The sequence below is a fragment of the Pelodiscus sinensis genome, chromosome 17, assembly GCF_052426305.1.
Source record: "Pelodiscus sinensis isolate ZL-2025 chromosome 17, ASM5242630v1, whole genome shotgun sequence".
Classification (NCBI taxonomy): Eukaryota; Metazoa; Chordata; order Testudines; family Trionychidae; genus Pelodiscus; species Pelodiscus sinensis.
The window spans coordinates 1,479,193-1,497,863 of NC_143068.1; the positions used below are offsets into that span (position 1 = coordinate 1,479,193).

Consider the following 18,671-nt stretch of genomic DNA (forward strand, 5'->3'; position numbering starts at 1 on the left):
TGGGCCCTCATAGCATCCGCTACTCAAGCCAGCGGCAGCAGCACGGAGGGGCCGGAGGGAACCCAGTGCCTCTGCCTGTGTGTGCCGGTGCCTGCTCCCTACGCTGCCCCCTCTGATACAGAGGCAGCAGTGGAGGGTGGGGGAAGGGAGGCGGAAGCACCAACTCCTCCAGTGGTTACGTGTTTACTTTAGCATCCCTAGTGTAGATGGGGCTGCTCAGGCAGCAGCCCAGGCTCTGAGGCCTGGCGAGGGGGTGGACCAAGGATGACAAGGGAAAACCAAAAGCAAAATAGGGGCCGATTGACGGGAAAGGTTTCCCTTAGCACAAGACGTGGTTTTCTCTCACATGCACATGTCTGCTGCCCCCTAGCATCCAGGTAATTACCATCAGCTTCACTGGGCCAAGGACCAGCCCTTGACAGAAGGCCCAGGGGCCCCCCGGGCCCTCGGCACCAGGCCGAGCAGAACTGGCTGCACCCCTATTTCAGCCTGAGCCCTAGGAGGGCAGTCGCCAACTTTCTAGTCACACAAAACCAAAGCCCCTTCCCCCTCGGCCCTGCCCCTGCTCACTCCATCGCTTCCCCACCCCCATTCACTCACTTATTTTCACTGGGCCGCGGGTTAGACTGTGTGTGTGTGTGTGGGGGGGGGTGCTCCGGACAGTGCTTATCTCAGGGTGCTCCCTGGAAGCTGCAACACGTCCTTCAGCTCCGAGGCATAGGGGCAGCAGGGGGAGGGGGTCTTGGCACACGGTCCCTGCTGCATGCGCTGCCCCTGCAGCTCCCATTGGCCCTGGTTCCCAGCCAATGGGAGCTGTGCAGCCAGCACAGGGGACAGGCTGTGCGAGGAGCCCATTGGCTCTCCCTCCCCTTAGGCGCCGGCGGGAGATGTTGCCACATCCGGCAGTCACGCGGAGCAGGGCAAGGAGCCTGCCAGCCCCACCGAGTGGCCTTTCAATGGCCTGACCGGTGGTGCTGACCGAAGCTGCGTGGGGTCCCTTTTAGACCGGCTGTTCCCGTCAAAACTGGGCCCCGTGGCAACGCGCCCCAGCAGCCTTGGCCCAGCCTTTGAGCCGTGCTGCTGCAGACTCGTTTGCAGGGTAGACGTGGCCTCGGTTCTCCCCGGTACCTCCCGGGGGTGCTGCCGGACGGGCTGGGGAATCGCCAGACAGCCACTTGGCTGGTCCGGCCGGGCAGTCTCTTTGTGGCTGGCTTGTTCCCAGGCCCGTCCTGGGCAGCCGACGGGGCCGCCCTTTGGAGAGCGCCCAGAGTGACCTCCCGCGTGTTGTCAGGTCGCAGTGGCGGAGGGGCCCACGCTGGGCTGGCGTGTCTGACACCGGTACCCTTGGGAGGCGTCCCACTGGGGCTGCCCTGCTCACGCTGCTTTGGCACCACACCCACAGACCTGCCTCCGACCTGCACGGTTCTACCGGGACCACACCTGCGTAGCCCGGGGGGGGGGGCTCTTTTGGGTGGGGGCCACGAACCCAAAGAAAAATCCGTCGGGGTTGCCCACAAGTGAGAAGAGGGAAAACCCCCCAAGCCTCCCTGCCATGGCCCCCCCACGGAGGAGAGAGACGCTCCCTGCATTCCCCTCACACAGCGGGGCGGGGCGGGGCGGGGGCAGGCTCGTAGACTCCGTGTGCTCCAGCCCTATGGGGCACAGCAGGGGGGCTGGGGCACCAGTGTAGGCTCCCCAGTGCTGGGGGGAGGGAGAGCCCTCAGGGCCCAGATCCAGGCAAGCGGTGAGGCCCACCCAGCACCCAGCCCTTGGGTCCCCCCCCGGCTGAGCCGGAGCCAACCCTTGCCCTGTGGCAGCCACACACATTCCCCTGCAGTGAGTCACTGCGAGCGGCTGGCTCCGGGTTGCAGTGCCAGGTACCTGCGGAGCCGGGGGCGGGCCTGACGGGCCGGCGCAGCCCGAACCTGTTGGAGGGCAGGTTCCCGAAGGGGAGGACGCAAAGAGCTTTGCTTCCCGGCCTGCTGCAGCTCCTGCTCCCGCCCGGCCCGGCAGGGTCACCTTCCCCAAGGCCTGCTTGCTGCCTCCCGTCTGCCGGGGGACCGGCACCCTCCCCTGCTCATCCCGCGCAGTGCACCCCGGGGCAGCCATGCAGCTACGGGTGAGTCGCCGGGCTGCGCCGTCACTTACCCCGCCAACCCCGGCCCCACGGGACCGGCTTAGGGGTCCCCCTTCCGCCTGCCCGTATTTCACCTGCGCCCACTGCCCCTTCCCCCAGGCCAGGATCCCCTAGTGCACCCCGGCCCACGGGGCCAGGAGCTCTTACCCCAGCCCCCCTAGTGCCCCCATTTCCTCTTACCCCAGCCCCCCTCGTGCCCCCATTTCCTTTCCCCAGCCCCCCTCGTGCCCCCCATTTACTCTTACCCCAGCCCCCCTCGTGCCCCCCATTTCCTCTTCCACCCATTCCTGGGTCCTCCCCTCTCTCCCCCAGGCTGGGGGCTTGCGCGTGGCAGCCTGTTACTCACCCCCCCTTAGCCGTGTGCACTGGCCAGCGAACCCACCCCGGGGAAGCTGAGCGCCGGGGTAAGTTCCCGCCTGTGCAGGCCAGCGCGTTCCCTCCAGCCCCGGGGAATCCCTGGCAGCGGAGGTCGGGGCCCCTGGAGTGTGTCTGTTTCAGGGGTAGGTGCAACCCCCCAGGCAGTTCCTACAGCCCAGGTTTGACCCGGCCGCCGTGAGGCGCAGCAGCCTAGCGGGCGTCAGGAGATCAGGCGCTCCTCCGGGTGACTGGGCCTCGTTAGGTCAGTTAGCACCGGGGTAGCTACAGGCACCCCCGGCCTTTCCCTGGGACTTCTCTTGCTTCACGCTCCTTCCTCGACCGGGATGTCATTGGTCCCGACCCCCTGCCAGCGATGCTGCTGCGTTGCACCCGAGGGGAGGTGCCCACGAGCCCTGCGCAGAGCTGCGGCGCCTGCTCGCCCCTCCATGGGAGAGAGCGCCCGTGCATTGCGGGGTTAGCGCCGCCCTGCGTCGCTTCGGCCCAGTCCCGCGCGCCCGGCTGGGGAGGGCAGGTTGCTGGTCCCCGGGGGCCTGGGCTGTGCACTGGTGCTCGGCTCATTCTCGTGCTAGGAAGGACGAGCAGACGTGTGGCTTTGTCGGAGGCTTTTGCACCTTGACCCCAAGGGGCAGGCAGCCAGCGGCCCTGCACCCCATCCGCAGCCAGGCGGCACCCAGCCCGCAGGGAGAACAGGTTTATTCACCTCCAGGGACACCGCGCAGGAACCAGGAGCAGGCTAGTCCCATCCATCGGGGGACCCTGCCCCCCGACTCTGTCCCCCAAGCCAGCGAGACTCACTCACACGACCAGCAGCTCCGTAGTTAGCCCCGCCTCCAGCCTTTTGTCCCGTTTCTCGGGCAAGAGTGGTCACCTGGTCACGGTTACAGTGAGCCTGGGCAGCCTCCCTCAGAGAGTCACCCCGGGGTTCCCATCCCCATCTAGATAGCGGTGCAGTGCCCAGGGAAACTGAGGCACACGCACAGGGTTACCACAGGACAGTAGAACTCACATGCAGCAGGGTGAGCGAGAGCCCAACAGCGTCACGCCCGTGCATACCGCTCCCCATCGCTCAGCTGCCTCCGCCCGCCTGCAGCGTAGCTCGCTCTGCAGCGCCGTGGCAACCGGCCTCTCACGGGGAGGGGCAGGACTGCTCGTCCCCGGAGGCAAGGGCACGGAAGGGCCTTGCCCAGGCCCCCAGCACGGGGCCGAACGGGGCCTTAGGCAGAGCTATTTAACTGCTGCCCCTGCGCCTGACAGCAGCTGGGGGGAGGCGATTTGCAAACTTGAAAGTCCAGTCCAGCCGACGCCCAGTGAACCCAGCACCGACAGCGCAGCCTGAGGGCGGCCAATGGCCGTGGAACCACTTCCTTACGGCTGAACGGCTCTTCCCCAGCGTCAGGGCCTGCGCGCAGCCCGGGCCGGCTTGCCGCGGTGAAGTTCACTCGATCCTCTGCGGGGGAAGCAGAGCCACAGACCAGGGCTAGGAAGAGGCAGGGGGTGGACATTAGGGCCCAGTGGCGCCCCAAATTTTCAGGTGCCGCACGCAGCTCCATATTTGCAGATGGGCAAGGACGGCCCTGCCCCATAGGCCAGTGGCAAAGCCAGGACTAGAACCCACATCTCCTGAGACCCTGGCCCCTCGCCCCTGGACCACGCTGCTTCTTACAGGGGCAACTAGCAGCCAGCCCGGGGCAGGAGGCTGCACCAACCCCGCCCCCCTTCCATCTCCGGCCCAGGGCTAGCCCCTACTGCAGCCACTGAGCCGCTGCACGCTACGGCCTCCATAGCCCACGGGCGCTCGCCACGCCCAGCCGCCGCGTGCGCCCCCGCCCCACCCAGAACAACGCAGGGCCCCATGCTGCGCCACGGGAGGGCTGGACCGGAAGGGCCCACAGTGCAGGGTTAGAGGCGCTGATGCAGCTGCCCAGCCAGCTGGGACCAGCTTCCACTCCAGGAAATGCACCTTGGCCTGGAGATGCAAATTGCAGGCAGTGCCGGAGCGGCCCGGCAGCAGGAAATGCCCTGCAGCGGCTGCCTGGCGCGCTGGGCCGTAGGAAAGGAGGAAGCCTCCCTTGTGTGCTCAGGAACAGGGGCCTCGCTGGACCCTCTGCCCCCTCCCCCCAGGCAGCCTTAAAGCCACGTCTAGCTAAGGAAAACCCTGCACCTAGCAGAGCTCAGCCATGCAGCTCCCTGGGCTCCTGTTCGGGGCAATCGCACCGGAAGGGGGTGTCGCACGAGCTCTGCCAGTCACCACAGGCGTGCGAGGCCCGCACGAGGAGCTCCCCCCCAACAGCTGTTTGATATTTAAGTAAAACGGGGCCCCTCCCCTGCTGCTGCGCAGACACAGTTCGGCCAGCGCCGTGGCACGGTGGGACCAGACGGCTCCGTCCCGCGTCGGGCCGCAGGAAAACGAAACAGCCTGGAAAGGGGACGGAAATTGGAAACCACCCAGCAAAGTGCCACGCGGGTGCGCCCGGGGCCCTAGCCCCCCGCCGGGCCGCAGGCCAGCAGGCAGGGGTCACCTCCAGGGGCTGCATGGGCCCCGCACTGGTCCCTGTGTGTATTCACAGCCGGGACTGCCAAGGGGCCACAGGTGCACACGGAGCCTGGGGCAAAGAAAGCCCCCGGCTCTCGGCCCGGGCAACCAGCGTGTCCCATCTTAGCCGAGACCTGGCCGGCCGGCTCCTTCCCGCCCAGCAGGGCTCCGCGGCAGGGAAACACCTTCCAAGGTACCTAAGTGACTTAGGAGCAAGCACCCACAGGACTTAGGAGCAGCCCTCCCGCAGCACCAGCTGCTCCACGGCTCCATTGGCGCTACAGCAGGGACCGCCCTGTGGGGTGTGTGCGGCCCCGGGACTGGTTCGCGCCTCCCCCTTTCTCCCTCTCTGTGCCGCAGGTGGAAGTGGCTGCCCACATCGTGCTGGGCTTCGCCTGCTGCCGGGCGCTCGGCGCCCACCTTCCCTGCCGGGAGCCCTCCGAGGCAGCGCTGGAAGCCGTGCTCAGCCGCCACCAAGCGCCAGGCAGCTTCTTGGCTCCACCGGAGGAGGAGTGGCCTGAGCGGGCCCCGAAGCCGTGCCCTGCGAATGCCAGTCAGACCTCGCCCCGCCTGCAGGACAGGAGCGCCTCGCCCTGGTCCTACCGGTAAGCCGCCAGGCCGCAGCAAGGGCCCGGAGACGCTGGGTCTGCCCCGGGCCCTTCCCGAGCGAGCCCCTTCCCGGAGCCCTTTCGAGACAGGCCGGGGCCTCTCCGCGCCGCAGACAGACGCCCCCCGGAGCCGCAGCAGCCCCGCTGCCAGCACCGCCCCCTCACCGCTTAGCGGCTCCCGCGGCTCCGGGGGCACCTTCGTATGGCAGCGGCTTCTGAGCGGGGAGCTGCCGGACACCACCGGCACCAATGTACTTCTGGCTGGTTAGTGACCGGGGGGGAAGAGGGCACTTGCCCCACACAGTGCCTCAGTTTCCCCTCCTGAGAGCTCAGTGAGACACTGCCCAGCCCCCACCCGATGGCCAGTGGGGGCAGCCGTGTTAATAACCCTTTTGGGCAGCTCGGCCAGTCCCCCGCCGGAGCGCACGGCCCATGCTCCATTGGCCGGGGTGACCTCGTTACTCCCTTTGTTCCCACAGGGTGAACGAGGACCCCCGGCGGTTCCCCCGCAGGCTGCTGGAGGCCTACTGCCTGTGCGAGGGCTGCCTGACGGGCCGGCGAGAGGACCGGGCGGTGCGCAGCGAGCCCTTCCTCCAGGAGGTGCTGGTGCTGCAGAACTCGGGCCGGTGCAAGGCCGGCCGGTACGTGTACCAGCCCCACCGCCTGCCCCTCGCCCGCTTCTGCGTTTGCACGTTCCCTTGACGCGCGCTGGGAACCCAGAGGCAGGGCTGGCTCGGGCACCGGCCCTGAGGACGCTCCACAGCAACCCACGGGGACCCGTGTCATCGCCCCACCGCCCTGCTGCTGCGTGGGATGCCAGGGGACCTCCACCGGCCAGCCCCTTTGCGAACCTGCTTCCTCCCGGGGCCGCAGCCCAGCGGCTGGCTGGTTTTCGGCTACGCTGCTACGGCAGGGGGACCTGCGGCCACGGACCTCTCCCGGCCTGCTTGCACCTCGCCCCGTTCTCTCTGCCGGCCCGGCTGGGTCGGGACGCTCCATCTTGTGCCGGGGGAGGATGCTCCTGCAGCCGGCGCCTCCTCTCCGCGAGCAGCAGCCTCCAGCCCGGGCCCTGTTTCTGATCCAGCTCCAGAGGCCACCAAGAGCCACCTGCCCTTCCCTTCGCCGCGCCGGCCCTGCTGCGGGGAACACACCCAGGGCCTGCACCCAGAGGAGCCAGAGCAGAAACGGAGCCCGGGGCCGAGGGGCGTTGGGCGGCAGGTGCCAGCACCGGGGCATGCTCAGTTCATCACCCGGCGCAGCCAGCCCCGGCCCGGCTACACCCTCGTTCCAGGCGCCGGTGCCCGTGGGCGCTGCCAGGCGCTGGGCTCAGCTTCAGGAAGGGCTCGTCCGCACCCACGGAGCCACGCGAAGCGCTCGAGCCGGCGCCGGTCGCTTGCTCAGGCTGCTTAGACGCGACGCATCGACCTCCGGGCCCCCCCCCACAGCTGCCCAGGCGACCGTACTGCTTAGACGCGACGCATCGACCTCCGGGCCCCCCCCCCCCACAGCTGCCCAGGCGACCGTACTGCTTAGACGCGACGCATCGACCTCCGGGCCCCCCCCCACAGCTGCCCAGGCGACCGTACTGCTTAGACGCGACGCATCGACCTCCGGGCCCCCCCCCCCCACAGCTGCCCAGGCGACCGTACTGCTTAGACGCGACGCATCGACCTCCGGGCCCCCCCCCCCACAGCTGCCCAGGCGACCGTACTGCTTAGACGCGACGCATCGACCTCCGGGCCCCCCCCCACAGCTGCCCAGGCGACCGTACTGCTTAGACGCGACGCATCGACCTCCGGGCCCCCCCCCCCGACAGCTGCCCAGGCGACCGTACTGCTTAGACGCGACGCATCGACCTCCGGGCCCCCCCCCCCCACAGCTGCCCAGGCGACCGTACTGCTTAGACGCGACGCATCGACCTCCGGGCCCCCCCCCCCACAGCTGCCCAGGCGACCGTACTGCTTAGACGCGACGCATCGACCTCCGGGCCCCCCCCCCACAGCTGCCCAGGCGACCGTACTGCTTAGACGCGACGCATCGACCTCCGGGCCCCCCCCCCACAGCTGCCCAGGCGACCGTACTGCTTAGACGCGACGCATCGACCTCCGGGCCCCCCCCCCCCCGACAGCTGCCCAGGCGACCGTACTGCTTAGACGCGACGCATCGACCTCCGGGCCCCCCCCCCACAGCTGCCCAGGCGACCGTACTGCTTAGACGCGACGCATCGACCTCCGGGCCGCCCCCCCCCACAGCTGCCCAGGCGACCGTACTGCTTAGACGCGACGCATCGACCTCCGGGCCCCCCCCCCCCCCACAGCTGCCCAGGCGACCGTACTGCTTAGACGCGACGCATCGACCTCCGGGCCCCCCCCCCCACAGCTGCCCAGGCGACCGTACTGCTTAGACGCGACGCATCGACCTCCGGGCCCCCCCCCCCACAGCTGCCCAGGTGACCGTACTGCTTAGACGCGACGCATCGACCTCCGGCCCCCCCCCCCCAGCTGCCCAGGCGACCGTACTGCTTAGACGCGACGCATCGACCTCTGGGCCCCCCCCCCACAGCTGCCCAGGCGACCGTACTGCTTAGACGCGAGGCATCGACCTCCGGCCCCCCCCCCCACAGCTGCCCAGGCGACCGTACTGCTTAGACGCGACGCATCGACCTCCGGCCCCCCCCCACAGCTGCCCAGGCGACCGTACTGCTTAGACGCGACGCATCGACCTCCGGGCCCCCCCCCCCACAGCTGCCCAGGCGACCGTACTGCTTAGACGCGACGCATCGACCTCCGGGCCCCCCCCCACAGCTGCCCAGGCGACCGTACTGCTTAGACGCGACGCATCGACCTCCGGGCCCCCCCCCCCACAGCTGCCCAGGCGACCGTACTGCTAGCCCGCTGCACTTATAAACGTTGCGCGCCTTGCCCCCGAGCCCCGCTAGTGGTGGGCAGGGACCCCTCAGCAGCTGCTCCCAGGCCACCTGCTCAGCGTCCAGCTGCTGTGTCTGCGGCTCCCCCCACCAGAGGCCGAGGGGGCTGCAGGCTGGGACCAGGCTACCCCCTCCCTTTGCTGTGCAGCCCGGGCCTCCTGGCGCTTAGCGGGCCTGGCTCGTGCCCACAACGCCCTGGTGCACGTGGACTCCAGCATCCTGGGGGGGGGGGGGGCTCAGCAGCCTGGGGCACGGTACAGACCTTGGCCCTTCCGGCTGGGCCCAGCTCGGAGAGAACTGGGTAAAAACCAGTCACAGTAGGGGCAGGCGGGGCCTGGTGCCCGCTGGTGCCAGGCTGGGTCTCGCACGCTGGGGCAGAAGGGGTGAAAGACCAGGGGACGCCCAGCCCCGGCGCGAGGGAGGCTTCCCACAGGGCTAGCCAGGGACGGGGGCGGGAATCCCGCTATCCCGAAGAACAGACCTCGTCCTGCAGAGCGGGGGAGCGGGGGGGGGGACCGGCCGGCAAGAAGCAGAGCCGGCCAGAGGGGAGCGGGGGGGGGGGGGGGGACCGGCCGGCAAGAAGCAGAGCCGGCCAGAGGGGAGCGGGGGGGGGGGGGACCGGCCGGCAGGAAGCAGAGCCGGCCAGAGGGGAGTGGGGCGGGGGGGGACCGGCCGGCAGGAAGCAGAGCCGGCCAGAGGGGAGGGGGGGGGGGGGGGACCGGCCGGCAGGAGGCAGAGCCGGCCAGAGGGGAGTGGGGCGGGGGGGGACCGGCCGGCAGGAAGCAGAGCCGGCCAGAGGGGAGGGGGGGGGGGGACCGGCCGGCAGGGAGTGGGGCTGGCCTGGGCGCATGCAGATCCCAGTGTGACTCCCGCAGCATGACCGTGTCGGCCGGCCGGGCAGTTTGCACCCTCGCGCGGATACTGCGGATATAAAAACGTAACTAGAAAATTCCAGACATTTCTATGCCTGGTGGTGTCTATTGGTTTCCTGGACAGACCCCTCAAATCCCGGACTGTGCGGCTCCAAACCGACCACCTGGCACCCCTAGCGCTTGGGGAAACCGGGGGGAGCCTCCGTCTCCACAGGGAGACTCCCGGAGCTCTGGCTGGGAAGGGCCATGAGGAGGAAGCAGCGGTATCCCCCCAAAACAGCACTGCGCTTGCAGCCTCACCCCTCCCTCACAGACCCCCCCCCGCCGCAGCCTCGCTCCCCCGGGCGCGGTGAAGCAGCAGGCAGCTGGCATGGGAGCCGAGCAGCCCCTCGCCCACGGCATGGCTCACAGGTAAGGCCACCTGCCTGTACCGAGTGCGAGACCTTCCCTCCCCACCTTCACACGCCAGTCTGCTGCGGAGGGCTCCAGAAACCCTTCCCCCAACAGTGCACTCTGCTTTCTGGCTTGGCCGGGGGACGCCTCCACACCCTCCCTTCCACGCCTCCACACCCTCCCTTCCACACCCTCCCTTCCACGCCTCCACAACCTCCCTTCCACACCCTCCACCCCCTCCCTTCCACGCCCTCCCTTCCACGCCTCCACACCCTCCCTTCCACGCCTCCACACCCTCCCTTCCACACCCTCCCTTCCACGCCTCCACGCCCTCCCTTCCACGCCTCCACACCCTCCCTTCCACACCCTCCCTTCCACGCCTCCACACCCTCCCTTCCACGCCTCCACACCCTCCCTTCCACACCCTCCCTTCCACGCCTCCACACCCTCCCTTCCACGCCCTCCCTTCCACGCCTCCACACCCTCCCTTCCACGCCCTCCCTTCCACGCCTCCACACCCTCCCTTCCACGCCCTCCCTTCCACGCCTCCACACCCTCCCTTCCACGCCCCCTTCCACGCCTCCACGCCCTCCCTTCCACACCTCCACACCCTCCCTTCCACGCCCTCCCTTCCACACCTCCACACCCTCCCTTCCACGCCTCCACACCCTCCCCTCCACGCCGCCTCACCCTCCCTTCCACGCCCTCCCTTCCACACCCTCCCCTCCACACCTTCACACCCTGCCGCCGTGCCAGCACCTGCCAAGCCCCTGCTTCACCCCACCTTGCCGCCGTTTGCTGGGCCAGCCAGGCCCGGGGGTTGCACTATGAGCCTGGCGGGCGAGTTGCCTGTGCCCAGAGAACAGGGCAGAGAAGTTAGTGCACGTGCTTTGGACTGAAACGCTGGCCCCAGGCGCCTGGCCCCTGGCTAGAGCCACCATGACACCCAACAGAACGTATGGCAACGCGGCCGAGCAGGCCCCCGGGCGAGCGCATGCAGACAGCCCAGCTCTCCACTGGCGCAGCCGTGTCTGTTGTTCCGCCCCCGGGGGCAGGTGAGGGCCGGTCCCTGGGGACGTTCCCAGAGCTTCCCCCCCGGAGACCCCCAGCCTGAGGGAGCTCGCCCCAGCAAAGAGCCTCCTCGTTCTTCCCCTTCCCGGCCAATGACCGTCGGCCACAGGTACCAAACCTCCTGGCCCCTGCGCAGGGGAAGGCGGAGAGGCCCCGGCCTAAACAGATCCCATCTGGAGCCAGGAAACATGGAGCAGAGGCAAGTTTGCAGCCCCCCGGGTGCCCCTGCAGCCACATGGGTGGCTTGTGAGAGGCGGTAGGAGGGCTCCCAGCTCCCCCACACCCCAACATGGAAGCCTCTTGGATCCAGGCCAAGCTCCCGTCTGCCCTTCTAGGCTCAGGTGCAGTGAGGGGGGGAGGGCGGCTGTTAGGGCCTGCCAAGGAGCTGAGCTACTGCCCAGCACCCGGCCCAGCAGGACAGGGCACCACATGGGGGCACGTGCCCCGCCCCCGTGGGGCTGTGTCACCACGCAGTGCCCGGGCTGGTGCCTGGGTTCAAGGCGTGGCGCTTGGAGGGGCAGGGCCAGCGGCTGGCCCAGGTGGGGCCGGTCTCACTGACCCACAGCCGGCCTGCCCGGCGGTGGGGGAAGCAGTCCAGGCTGGGGGTGCCCGGACGAGTCTCTGCAGCTGGCCAGTTGCCTTCGGAGCAGGGGCAATGGGACCGAAGCGGGGTGGGGGAAGCCAGGCAGCTGCAGCCCTGCCCTACGAGGGAGGGAGGCTGGTTACAGGCACAGCTGACCTCGCGCTAACCCTGCGGGAAGGCCTGGGGGCGCAGGGCAGACGGGGGTTGCACAAGGCTCCCAAGGCAGCTGGTTAATGAACCGAGCGGACAGGCCCTGCTCCGTGCCAGGCGGGGCTGGGGCGAACCTCCCCTCGTGAGCGGCCCTGCAGCAGAGCCTGGTCTCCTGTCACGTCCGCGGGCTGCGAGCTCCCGGAGCCTGGGAACCCCCCGCCCCGCCCGCCTCCTGCAGACGCGAAGGACAAAAGTCCCCGGGGGCAGCTCACCCGGAGCCTTGTATCAACTGTCAGCTGGGCCCGGGGCAGTCTGGGCGTCTCGCCCGCCCCCGCAAGCCAGGCTGCTCCCCACCGCGCCCTCGGCTGTGTTTCCAGTCTGGGCGGCAGCCTGGAGTCATTCTGGGGCCGGTCCCAGACCCACCCAGCAGCGTGGGGCCAGGGAGGGCAGTGAGGCGGGGCCCCCAGGGTGCAGGCCAAATCTGAGCAAACAGGCGGGTTGTCAGGGGAGGAGCCAAACTGAAAATCCCCCCCCGATTCATTGCGTTCAAACCAGACTGACATTGGGCTCCGGCAGACTGGCGCGCAGGCCCGTGCTGCTTTTCCAGTCAGGGTGGGGTCTTGCCTGGTGGTTTACACTTTCTGTTGTTAAAAATTAGCCTAGTTTTCAAGCAAAGCGCCCCTGGAAATGGGAAGCCAGAACGTTTCCTCCTGAAGGTTTTCCCAGGGCTTTTTTTAGGGGTTCTCAGCTGGGGCCACTGGCTGAATCCCCCCGGGCAGAGGACAAGCGCTGCCGCCTCCCGACTACACTGTGCAGCCGATTTGTGATGTGCCCAAGGGCTTTGCCCTGCCTGGGTGGTGTCCCTTGGAGTCAGCAGTAAACCCCGGCTCCAGCACCCTGCAGCCGAACCGGGACGCCGCGGCCCTGCCCTCGCGTAGTCACCACTCTAGCCAGATGCCTGGGGGATTAGCACAAGCCCCCGAGCTAAATGGCCCTTGTGCTTCCATGGGCTACACTACTGTCCTGCGCTAAGCGGCTGTTGCTGTGAGACTGTTTCACAGAGGAGGTGGCTGTGCTACACGTGGGGTGAGTCTCCTTTAGCCTCTGCCAAGCCCCCCTGAGGCGGGGTGGGCCCTGGAACCAGACACCAGCATGTGGGAGGTTGGCAGGGCTAAGGAAGGGGACTGGCAGACAAGCCAAGCTGAGCTGCTCTAGCTGGCCGAGGGACGGGGCGCTGGCCGCAGCTTTCACACAACACTTGGCTTGGACACGGGCTGTTGAAGTGCCATCGCCCGCAGGAACGGAGGCACCTAGAACTGCCGCCCCGCCGAGCTCAGGCTGAGCCATTTGTGCCCCCAGCAGGGGCGCCAGCCCAGGGCCCTTAGCTGCAGCTCTGGCGGAGGGTGGGGGGAGGCTCTGCCCCCTTTCCCCTCCAGCTGGAGCCATGTGCACTGCTGCTAGTGCCACTCACCTGCAGGCTCCACCCCCACCGCTTCCATTGGCTGGGAATCGTGGCCAATGGGAGCAGCAGGGGGCAGTGCCTGAAAGTGCAGGGCCACATAGCGCCACCTGTACCTCCTGGGAGTTGTGCCAGATAAGCGCCCCACTGCCCTGCACCTTCCCATCCAGACCCCACCCTGCCTCCCTGTCCCCTCGCCCCACTCCCCTGCACCTTCCCATCCAGACCCCACCCTGCCTCCCTGTCCCCTCGCCCCACTCCTGCACCCCCCCCCCGCCAGCATGTGACTCGCCGAGGGGCAGAGCACGGGAGGAGCAGTATACGGCTTGTCCAGACTCTACACAGTTACCTGGCGGCCCAGAAGTAGCATAAGAAAATAGAGTTGTGGGAACCCGCCTCAGCAGGGGCCCTCTCTCAGAGGCCGTTTCAGATTCTTCAACCATTATTCCAGGGGCTACGTAGGCACCTGACAACTCTAGTTTTCTGGCAGATAATTTAGCAGTTAGCTGACAGGAGCCCCCTATCTAATTCCTATAGAAAGAGACAAATATTAGCCCCACTCAGCTCTAACAACATGTTCTGACATTTTGTGGCAAGTCAGACTCAGAACACTAGGACTGGAAGGGCCCTCGAGAGGTCATCGAGTCCAGTCCCCTGCCCTCATGGCAGGACTAAATACTGTCTAGACCATCCCTGATAGACATTTATCTAACCTGCTCTTAAATATCTCCAGAGATAGAGATTCCACAACCTCCCTGGGCAATTTATTCCAGTGTTTGACCACCCTGACTGTTAGGAACTTTTTCCTAATGTCCAACCGAAACCTCCCTTGCTGCAGTTTAAGCCCATTGCTTCTTGTCCTGTCCTCAGAGGCCAAGATGAACAAGTTTTCTCCCTCCTCCTTTTAGGTATCTGAAAAGGGCCCTGCTGGATTTAAAATGTTCATCTATATTGGTTACTAACTCTGCAGAGAGAGAGACAGACGGAGACAGAGACAGACAGACAGAGACACACACACACCCCCATACCCACACCCCACCCTCCCGCTCCTCCTGAATTCTTGCTCAGCTCTGGGAGGGGACTGGATCTAGGGGGTTACAGCAGGGGCAGATATATCTGGGTTCTATGTAAGAACCTCAAAAATAGACACACTGGATCAGACCAAGGGTCCATCTCACCCAGTGTCCTATCTGCCCACAGTGGCCAATGCCAGGTGCCCCAGAGGGAGTGAACAGAACAGGGAATCATCAAGTGATCCATTTTGCGTTGTTCACTCTCAGCTTCTGACAGAGGGTAGGGACACCCTCCCTGCTCATCCTGGCTAATAGCCATTGACGGACCTAACCTCCATGAATGTATCTAGCACTTTTTTGAACCCTGTTACACAGTCTTGACTTTCACAACATCCTATGACAAGGAGTTCCACAGGTTGACGGTGTTGTGTGAAGTACTTCCTTTGTTTCAAAGCTGATTTGAAAACCATTGTTTGTAGTTCCGTAATTCCACAGTTGAGTTTTTTCAGAACTCGTGTGAATGCCATCTGATCCTGGTGACTTGTTACTGTTTAGTTTATCAATTTGTTCCAAAACCACCTGTGACCACCTCAGATTTGTCACCCAAACAAAAAGAAAGCTCAGACTTGGGAATCTCCTTCACTTCCTCAGCCGTTAGTACCGATGCACAGAATTCATGACCTCATCAGCCTCGAGTGCTTCTGTAGCATCTAGACCATCCAGCAGGCCCCCACCGGTTGTCTAGCAGGCATCCTGCTTCTGATGTATTTAAAAAAAAGGTTTTGCTATTACTTTTGGAATGTTTGGCTTGCTGTTCTTCAAAATCTATTTTTGGCCTTCCTCATTATATTTTGCCACTTCATTGGACAGAGTGTAGGCTCCTTTCTATTTTCCTCATTAGGATTTAAATTCCACTTTTTAAACAATGCCTTTTTATTTCTCACGGCTTGGTTGTCAAGCCACAGTGGCACTTTTGGTTCTCTTACTATCCCAGAACACTAGGACTGGAAGGGACCTCGAGAGATCATCGCGTCCAGTCCCCTGCTCTCACGGCAGGACCAAGCACTGTCTAGATCAAGGGTGGGCAGGAGGCGGCTAGCGGACTCCGCCTCACCGGCACCCTTACTACAGAGCAGCTAGAGCCGCTCTGCAGTCTGAGCAGGAAGCGGAAAGCTTCACACGCTGTCCCTGGCTCCTAGCAAAATCCCTCAGCTTCTATTGGCCATGCCCTCCCTCCAGGGTGCAACTGGAGAACTGAGGCATAGGACTAAGATTTGCCCAAAGCCAGATGCAAAGTCTGTGAGGGGTCATCTGCACAGCAGTATTATTCTGAAATAACATTGTGCGCGTCTACACAACAAGCCTGTATTCACAACAATGTCGACTGCAGGACTTCTTACTCCGACGCCTGCAACCCTCACTTCAGTCGGGGGAAGAGTGCTCTTCCCTCCACTTCCTGCTGTGCAGTCAGTGCCAAAAGCCAAATTCAGCTATTTCGACTTCAGCGACGCAACTGACGTAGCTTAATTCGACGTTAGACCTGCTGTGTAGACACACCCTGACAGAGCACGGACCTGAACACAGGCCTCCCATCCCAACCACTGAGCAATCGTTACTGACTGCCTTGAAGCACTGCACTGTACAGCGCACACCCCCGCCTGCTCCAGAGAGCTCACAGTCCAAGCAGTCAAGACAAACCAAAGACCCAATATTCTCCCCATTCTGTGTAGGGGGACACGGAGGCACAGAGAGGGGAAGCGAGTTGCCCTTGGTCACCAGGAGCAGAACCCAGAAGTCCTGTGCCCAAACCACAGGCCCTCACCAGCCTGCAGAGGGATTTCTACAGCCCAGTCAGGAGGCAGGGTGCAAGGCCGAGGAAAGGCGGTTACCGGTCTGGGAACAATTGCCTAGGAAGTCTTGACAATGCCGGCTAGAGCCAGGGATTAAGAGGAGGGTGCTGGTCTGAGCAGCTGCAGCGCAGGAGCAATTTCGGGCCATCCTTTCAGAGCTGTGCACAACTGCAGGGCTAGCTAACACGACCGGTGTTTCCGGCAAGCTGAGCGCTTGGGCGGCCGCCCCGCTGATTAGCGACGGGTCCACCACACCCACAGCCGGCAGCACACGAACTGCCTCTAAAGCTTCCTCCTCGGCCCTGGTGGCAGAGAACGGCACCCAGGACGGTGCGTGGTGTCGAATCCGAACGGCTTGGCTCCCAGACAGGCCAGAGAGCAGCTTCTGCGAGGAGAGCCGTCAATCCTCGGGGCGTGAAGTCCCATCGCATCTGGCACTTGTCACTCCTAGTTTTGCCCAGACCCTGTAAGCAGGTTTCTCTTGGGCATAGGCTTGCCACAGGAGACACAAGGCCTGAAGCCCGTGGACTGGGGCATGTCGGGCTAGGATGGGAACTAAGTACACTCCACTATGATCGCTAGGAGAGAAGAAAAACCCCAAAGGCCGCGAGGAAAAACTTTTCTGCAGCAAGAATTGTTCCCGCAACCGCCACGGGAAGCAAGTAGTGACTGAAACGCTGTGGGGCTGGCGACACCTCCTATCAGGACGTAAGTGCCCAACTCGAGGGCGCTGACACCGGCCCAGTGGATGCTACTGAAGGGGAATCTCTCTGGCAATGGTTCATGCAGCACACTCCTTGCACACAAAGGACAGGAGCAAACTTGCAGAGGAAGCACTTGGAGCAGTAGCCGGTGCCTTTCTGCTAATACGGAGCAATGTGGATCCCAGAGAACGCGCCACGGTGACAGGCTCCAAGCGTGACCAGAGGCATCTTGCTGCAGAGTGGGCGGTTTCGCTGTTCCGACGTTTTGGGCTGCTTTGCGATTCGAGCGTGAGCCGGCAGCAGGCAGGAGCACGGCTCTCACTCGAGAGAACGCAGCAGCTTCACATTCAGACTTGAGCCAAGAACAGATGCAAATTCACATTGAGAAAAATCTCTGATTAGAGCAAATTATGGCTTAAGATATTACCCTGGTGAATAATGCCATCCGCCCAGCAGGGTAAAACACCGGCTGCCACATACAAATGCATGTTTTCCCTTCTGGTTCGAATTTCGTTTAAACAAACGAATTAAGTGTTTGTAAAAATTGCCTGAGAGCCCTAATGGCTGAAATCCTGGGATTATACAGCATGTCAGAAGAGTAGGAAGAGCTCTCCAAATCTCCTCCAGATTGGACCTTGGCCATGGCTGGAACATATGCCAAGACAAAGCATGTGGCCTCCCAAATCCTTGCCTGTCGTGTCAGATAGGGACGTTATTGTTCACTTCCTGTCCCGAACAGCAGCATCCCATCATGAGCTGTGCACCGATACGTGTGTTCCACCCCAGAGACAGTGACATTTCAGGGGCGATCTTCTCCACAGGCAGCAGAGAGGCCACTGGGACCAGGTGCACTGGCTGCAAATGACTGGAATGGGAGAGTTTGTTTACCTGACATCCCATCGCTTGGCAATCACATCCCGTTGTGAAACGCAGGCATTTATTATAATCATTTACAGTATTTTCTAGACACCTCGGCCCGCCTCAGCGATCCCCTGCACAGTTCTGTACGTGCCCGGCACATCTGCTGGCCTCACGAGTTTATAACTGAAACAGACACGGCGCTCAAACCGGGGGAGGAAGGAGGCGGCCACACATTTTGGGGTCAGAAAGGACTGTTGGGACCATTTAGTTGGACCTTCTGAATAGCACAGACTCAGAGAACTTCCCCAAAATAATTCCTAGAGCTAACAGCAAAACAGCCAATCTGGACTGAAAATCTACCACAACCCACTGGTTAATTGGGCTCATCTGGGATTTGAACCTGTGTTCTAGCCAATGCAAGACTCATACCACCAAAGCACCCCTTTGCAAAGCATTCGGCAGCATCTCGCTGCAGTCACAGGTCAGGAGCTGAGGAGCAGCAAGATGAAGTGACTTGCCGTTCCCTTTTGTGGAAAAACGGACCTCCAGCCCAGCAGAAATCCACCATTCTCTTTCATTTCTGCTCTTTACTTGCAAGAGAAACATCAGACCATGATACTATAAAGTGACTGAACATGCGCTTTGTCCCAGAGAAACCCATCCCAATGCATGCCAAGCTTTAAGCAGCAAATTGTTGCTAAATTATAGTTGCTTCCCGTCTACAATGAGACCTCTGCAAGTTGAAAATGCCAGCAAATGTCGGGGGAATTTTGAGTTCTTGCGTGTCCGTGTGTGTATAAAAATCACTGCAGTTTGGGGACTAGAGAATACCCTTTGTAATAAACAGCTTGGCTTTGGTACCAAAAATCAAACCTCTCTTTAGAAAAACCTCTATGCATGACTCAGGCTGGAACTCTGCATTTGTACTTGACTTTGGGGACTCACTTTGTGCTCCAGGCATGTGTCAAGAAGACTGGTTTCTCTGCTTTGAAGTGGACAATTGCTTTCACTTCCCACAATCCTTATTAGCCATAACCTGACAACACGGTTGCACTGTTCCTACAGACATTTCAAGGAACCTAAGCCTATTGCATGGATCATGATAAAATTCTGAAAGAGAGATGGAGGCGGCG

General features: G+C 63.5%; 1 protein-coding gene across 1 annotated transcript; it reads left to right on the forward strand.

Annotated features, from left to right (window-relative positions):
- The first annotated feature begins 1,749 nt into the window (after positions 1–1,749).
- LOC142818877 (interleukin-17D-like) lies at positions 1,750–6,661 on the forward strand. The gene is made up of 3 exons (XM_075901507.2): positions 1,750–2,119; positions 5,409–5,653; positions 6,136–6,661. Exons 1-3 carry the CDS (start codon positions 2,108–2,110, stop codon positions 6,356–6,358), a joined length of 480 nt encoding a protein of 159 aa, XP_075757622.2. The 5' UTR covers positions 1,750–2,107; the 3' UTR covers positions 6,359–6,661.
- Positions 6,662–18,671: the final 12,010 nt, after the last annotated feature.

Coding starts and splice junctions, on each gene's coding strand:
- LOC142818877 (XM_075901507.2), top strand. Junction 5,654..6,135: donor GCCTCGCCCTGGTCCTACCG/GTAAGCCGCCAG, acceptor TTGTTCCCACAG/GGTGAACGAGGACCCCCGGC.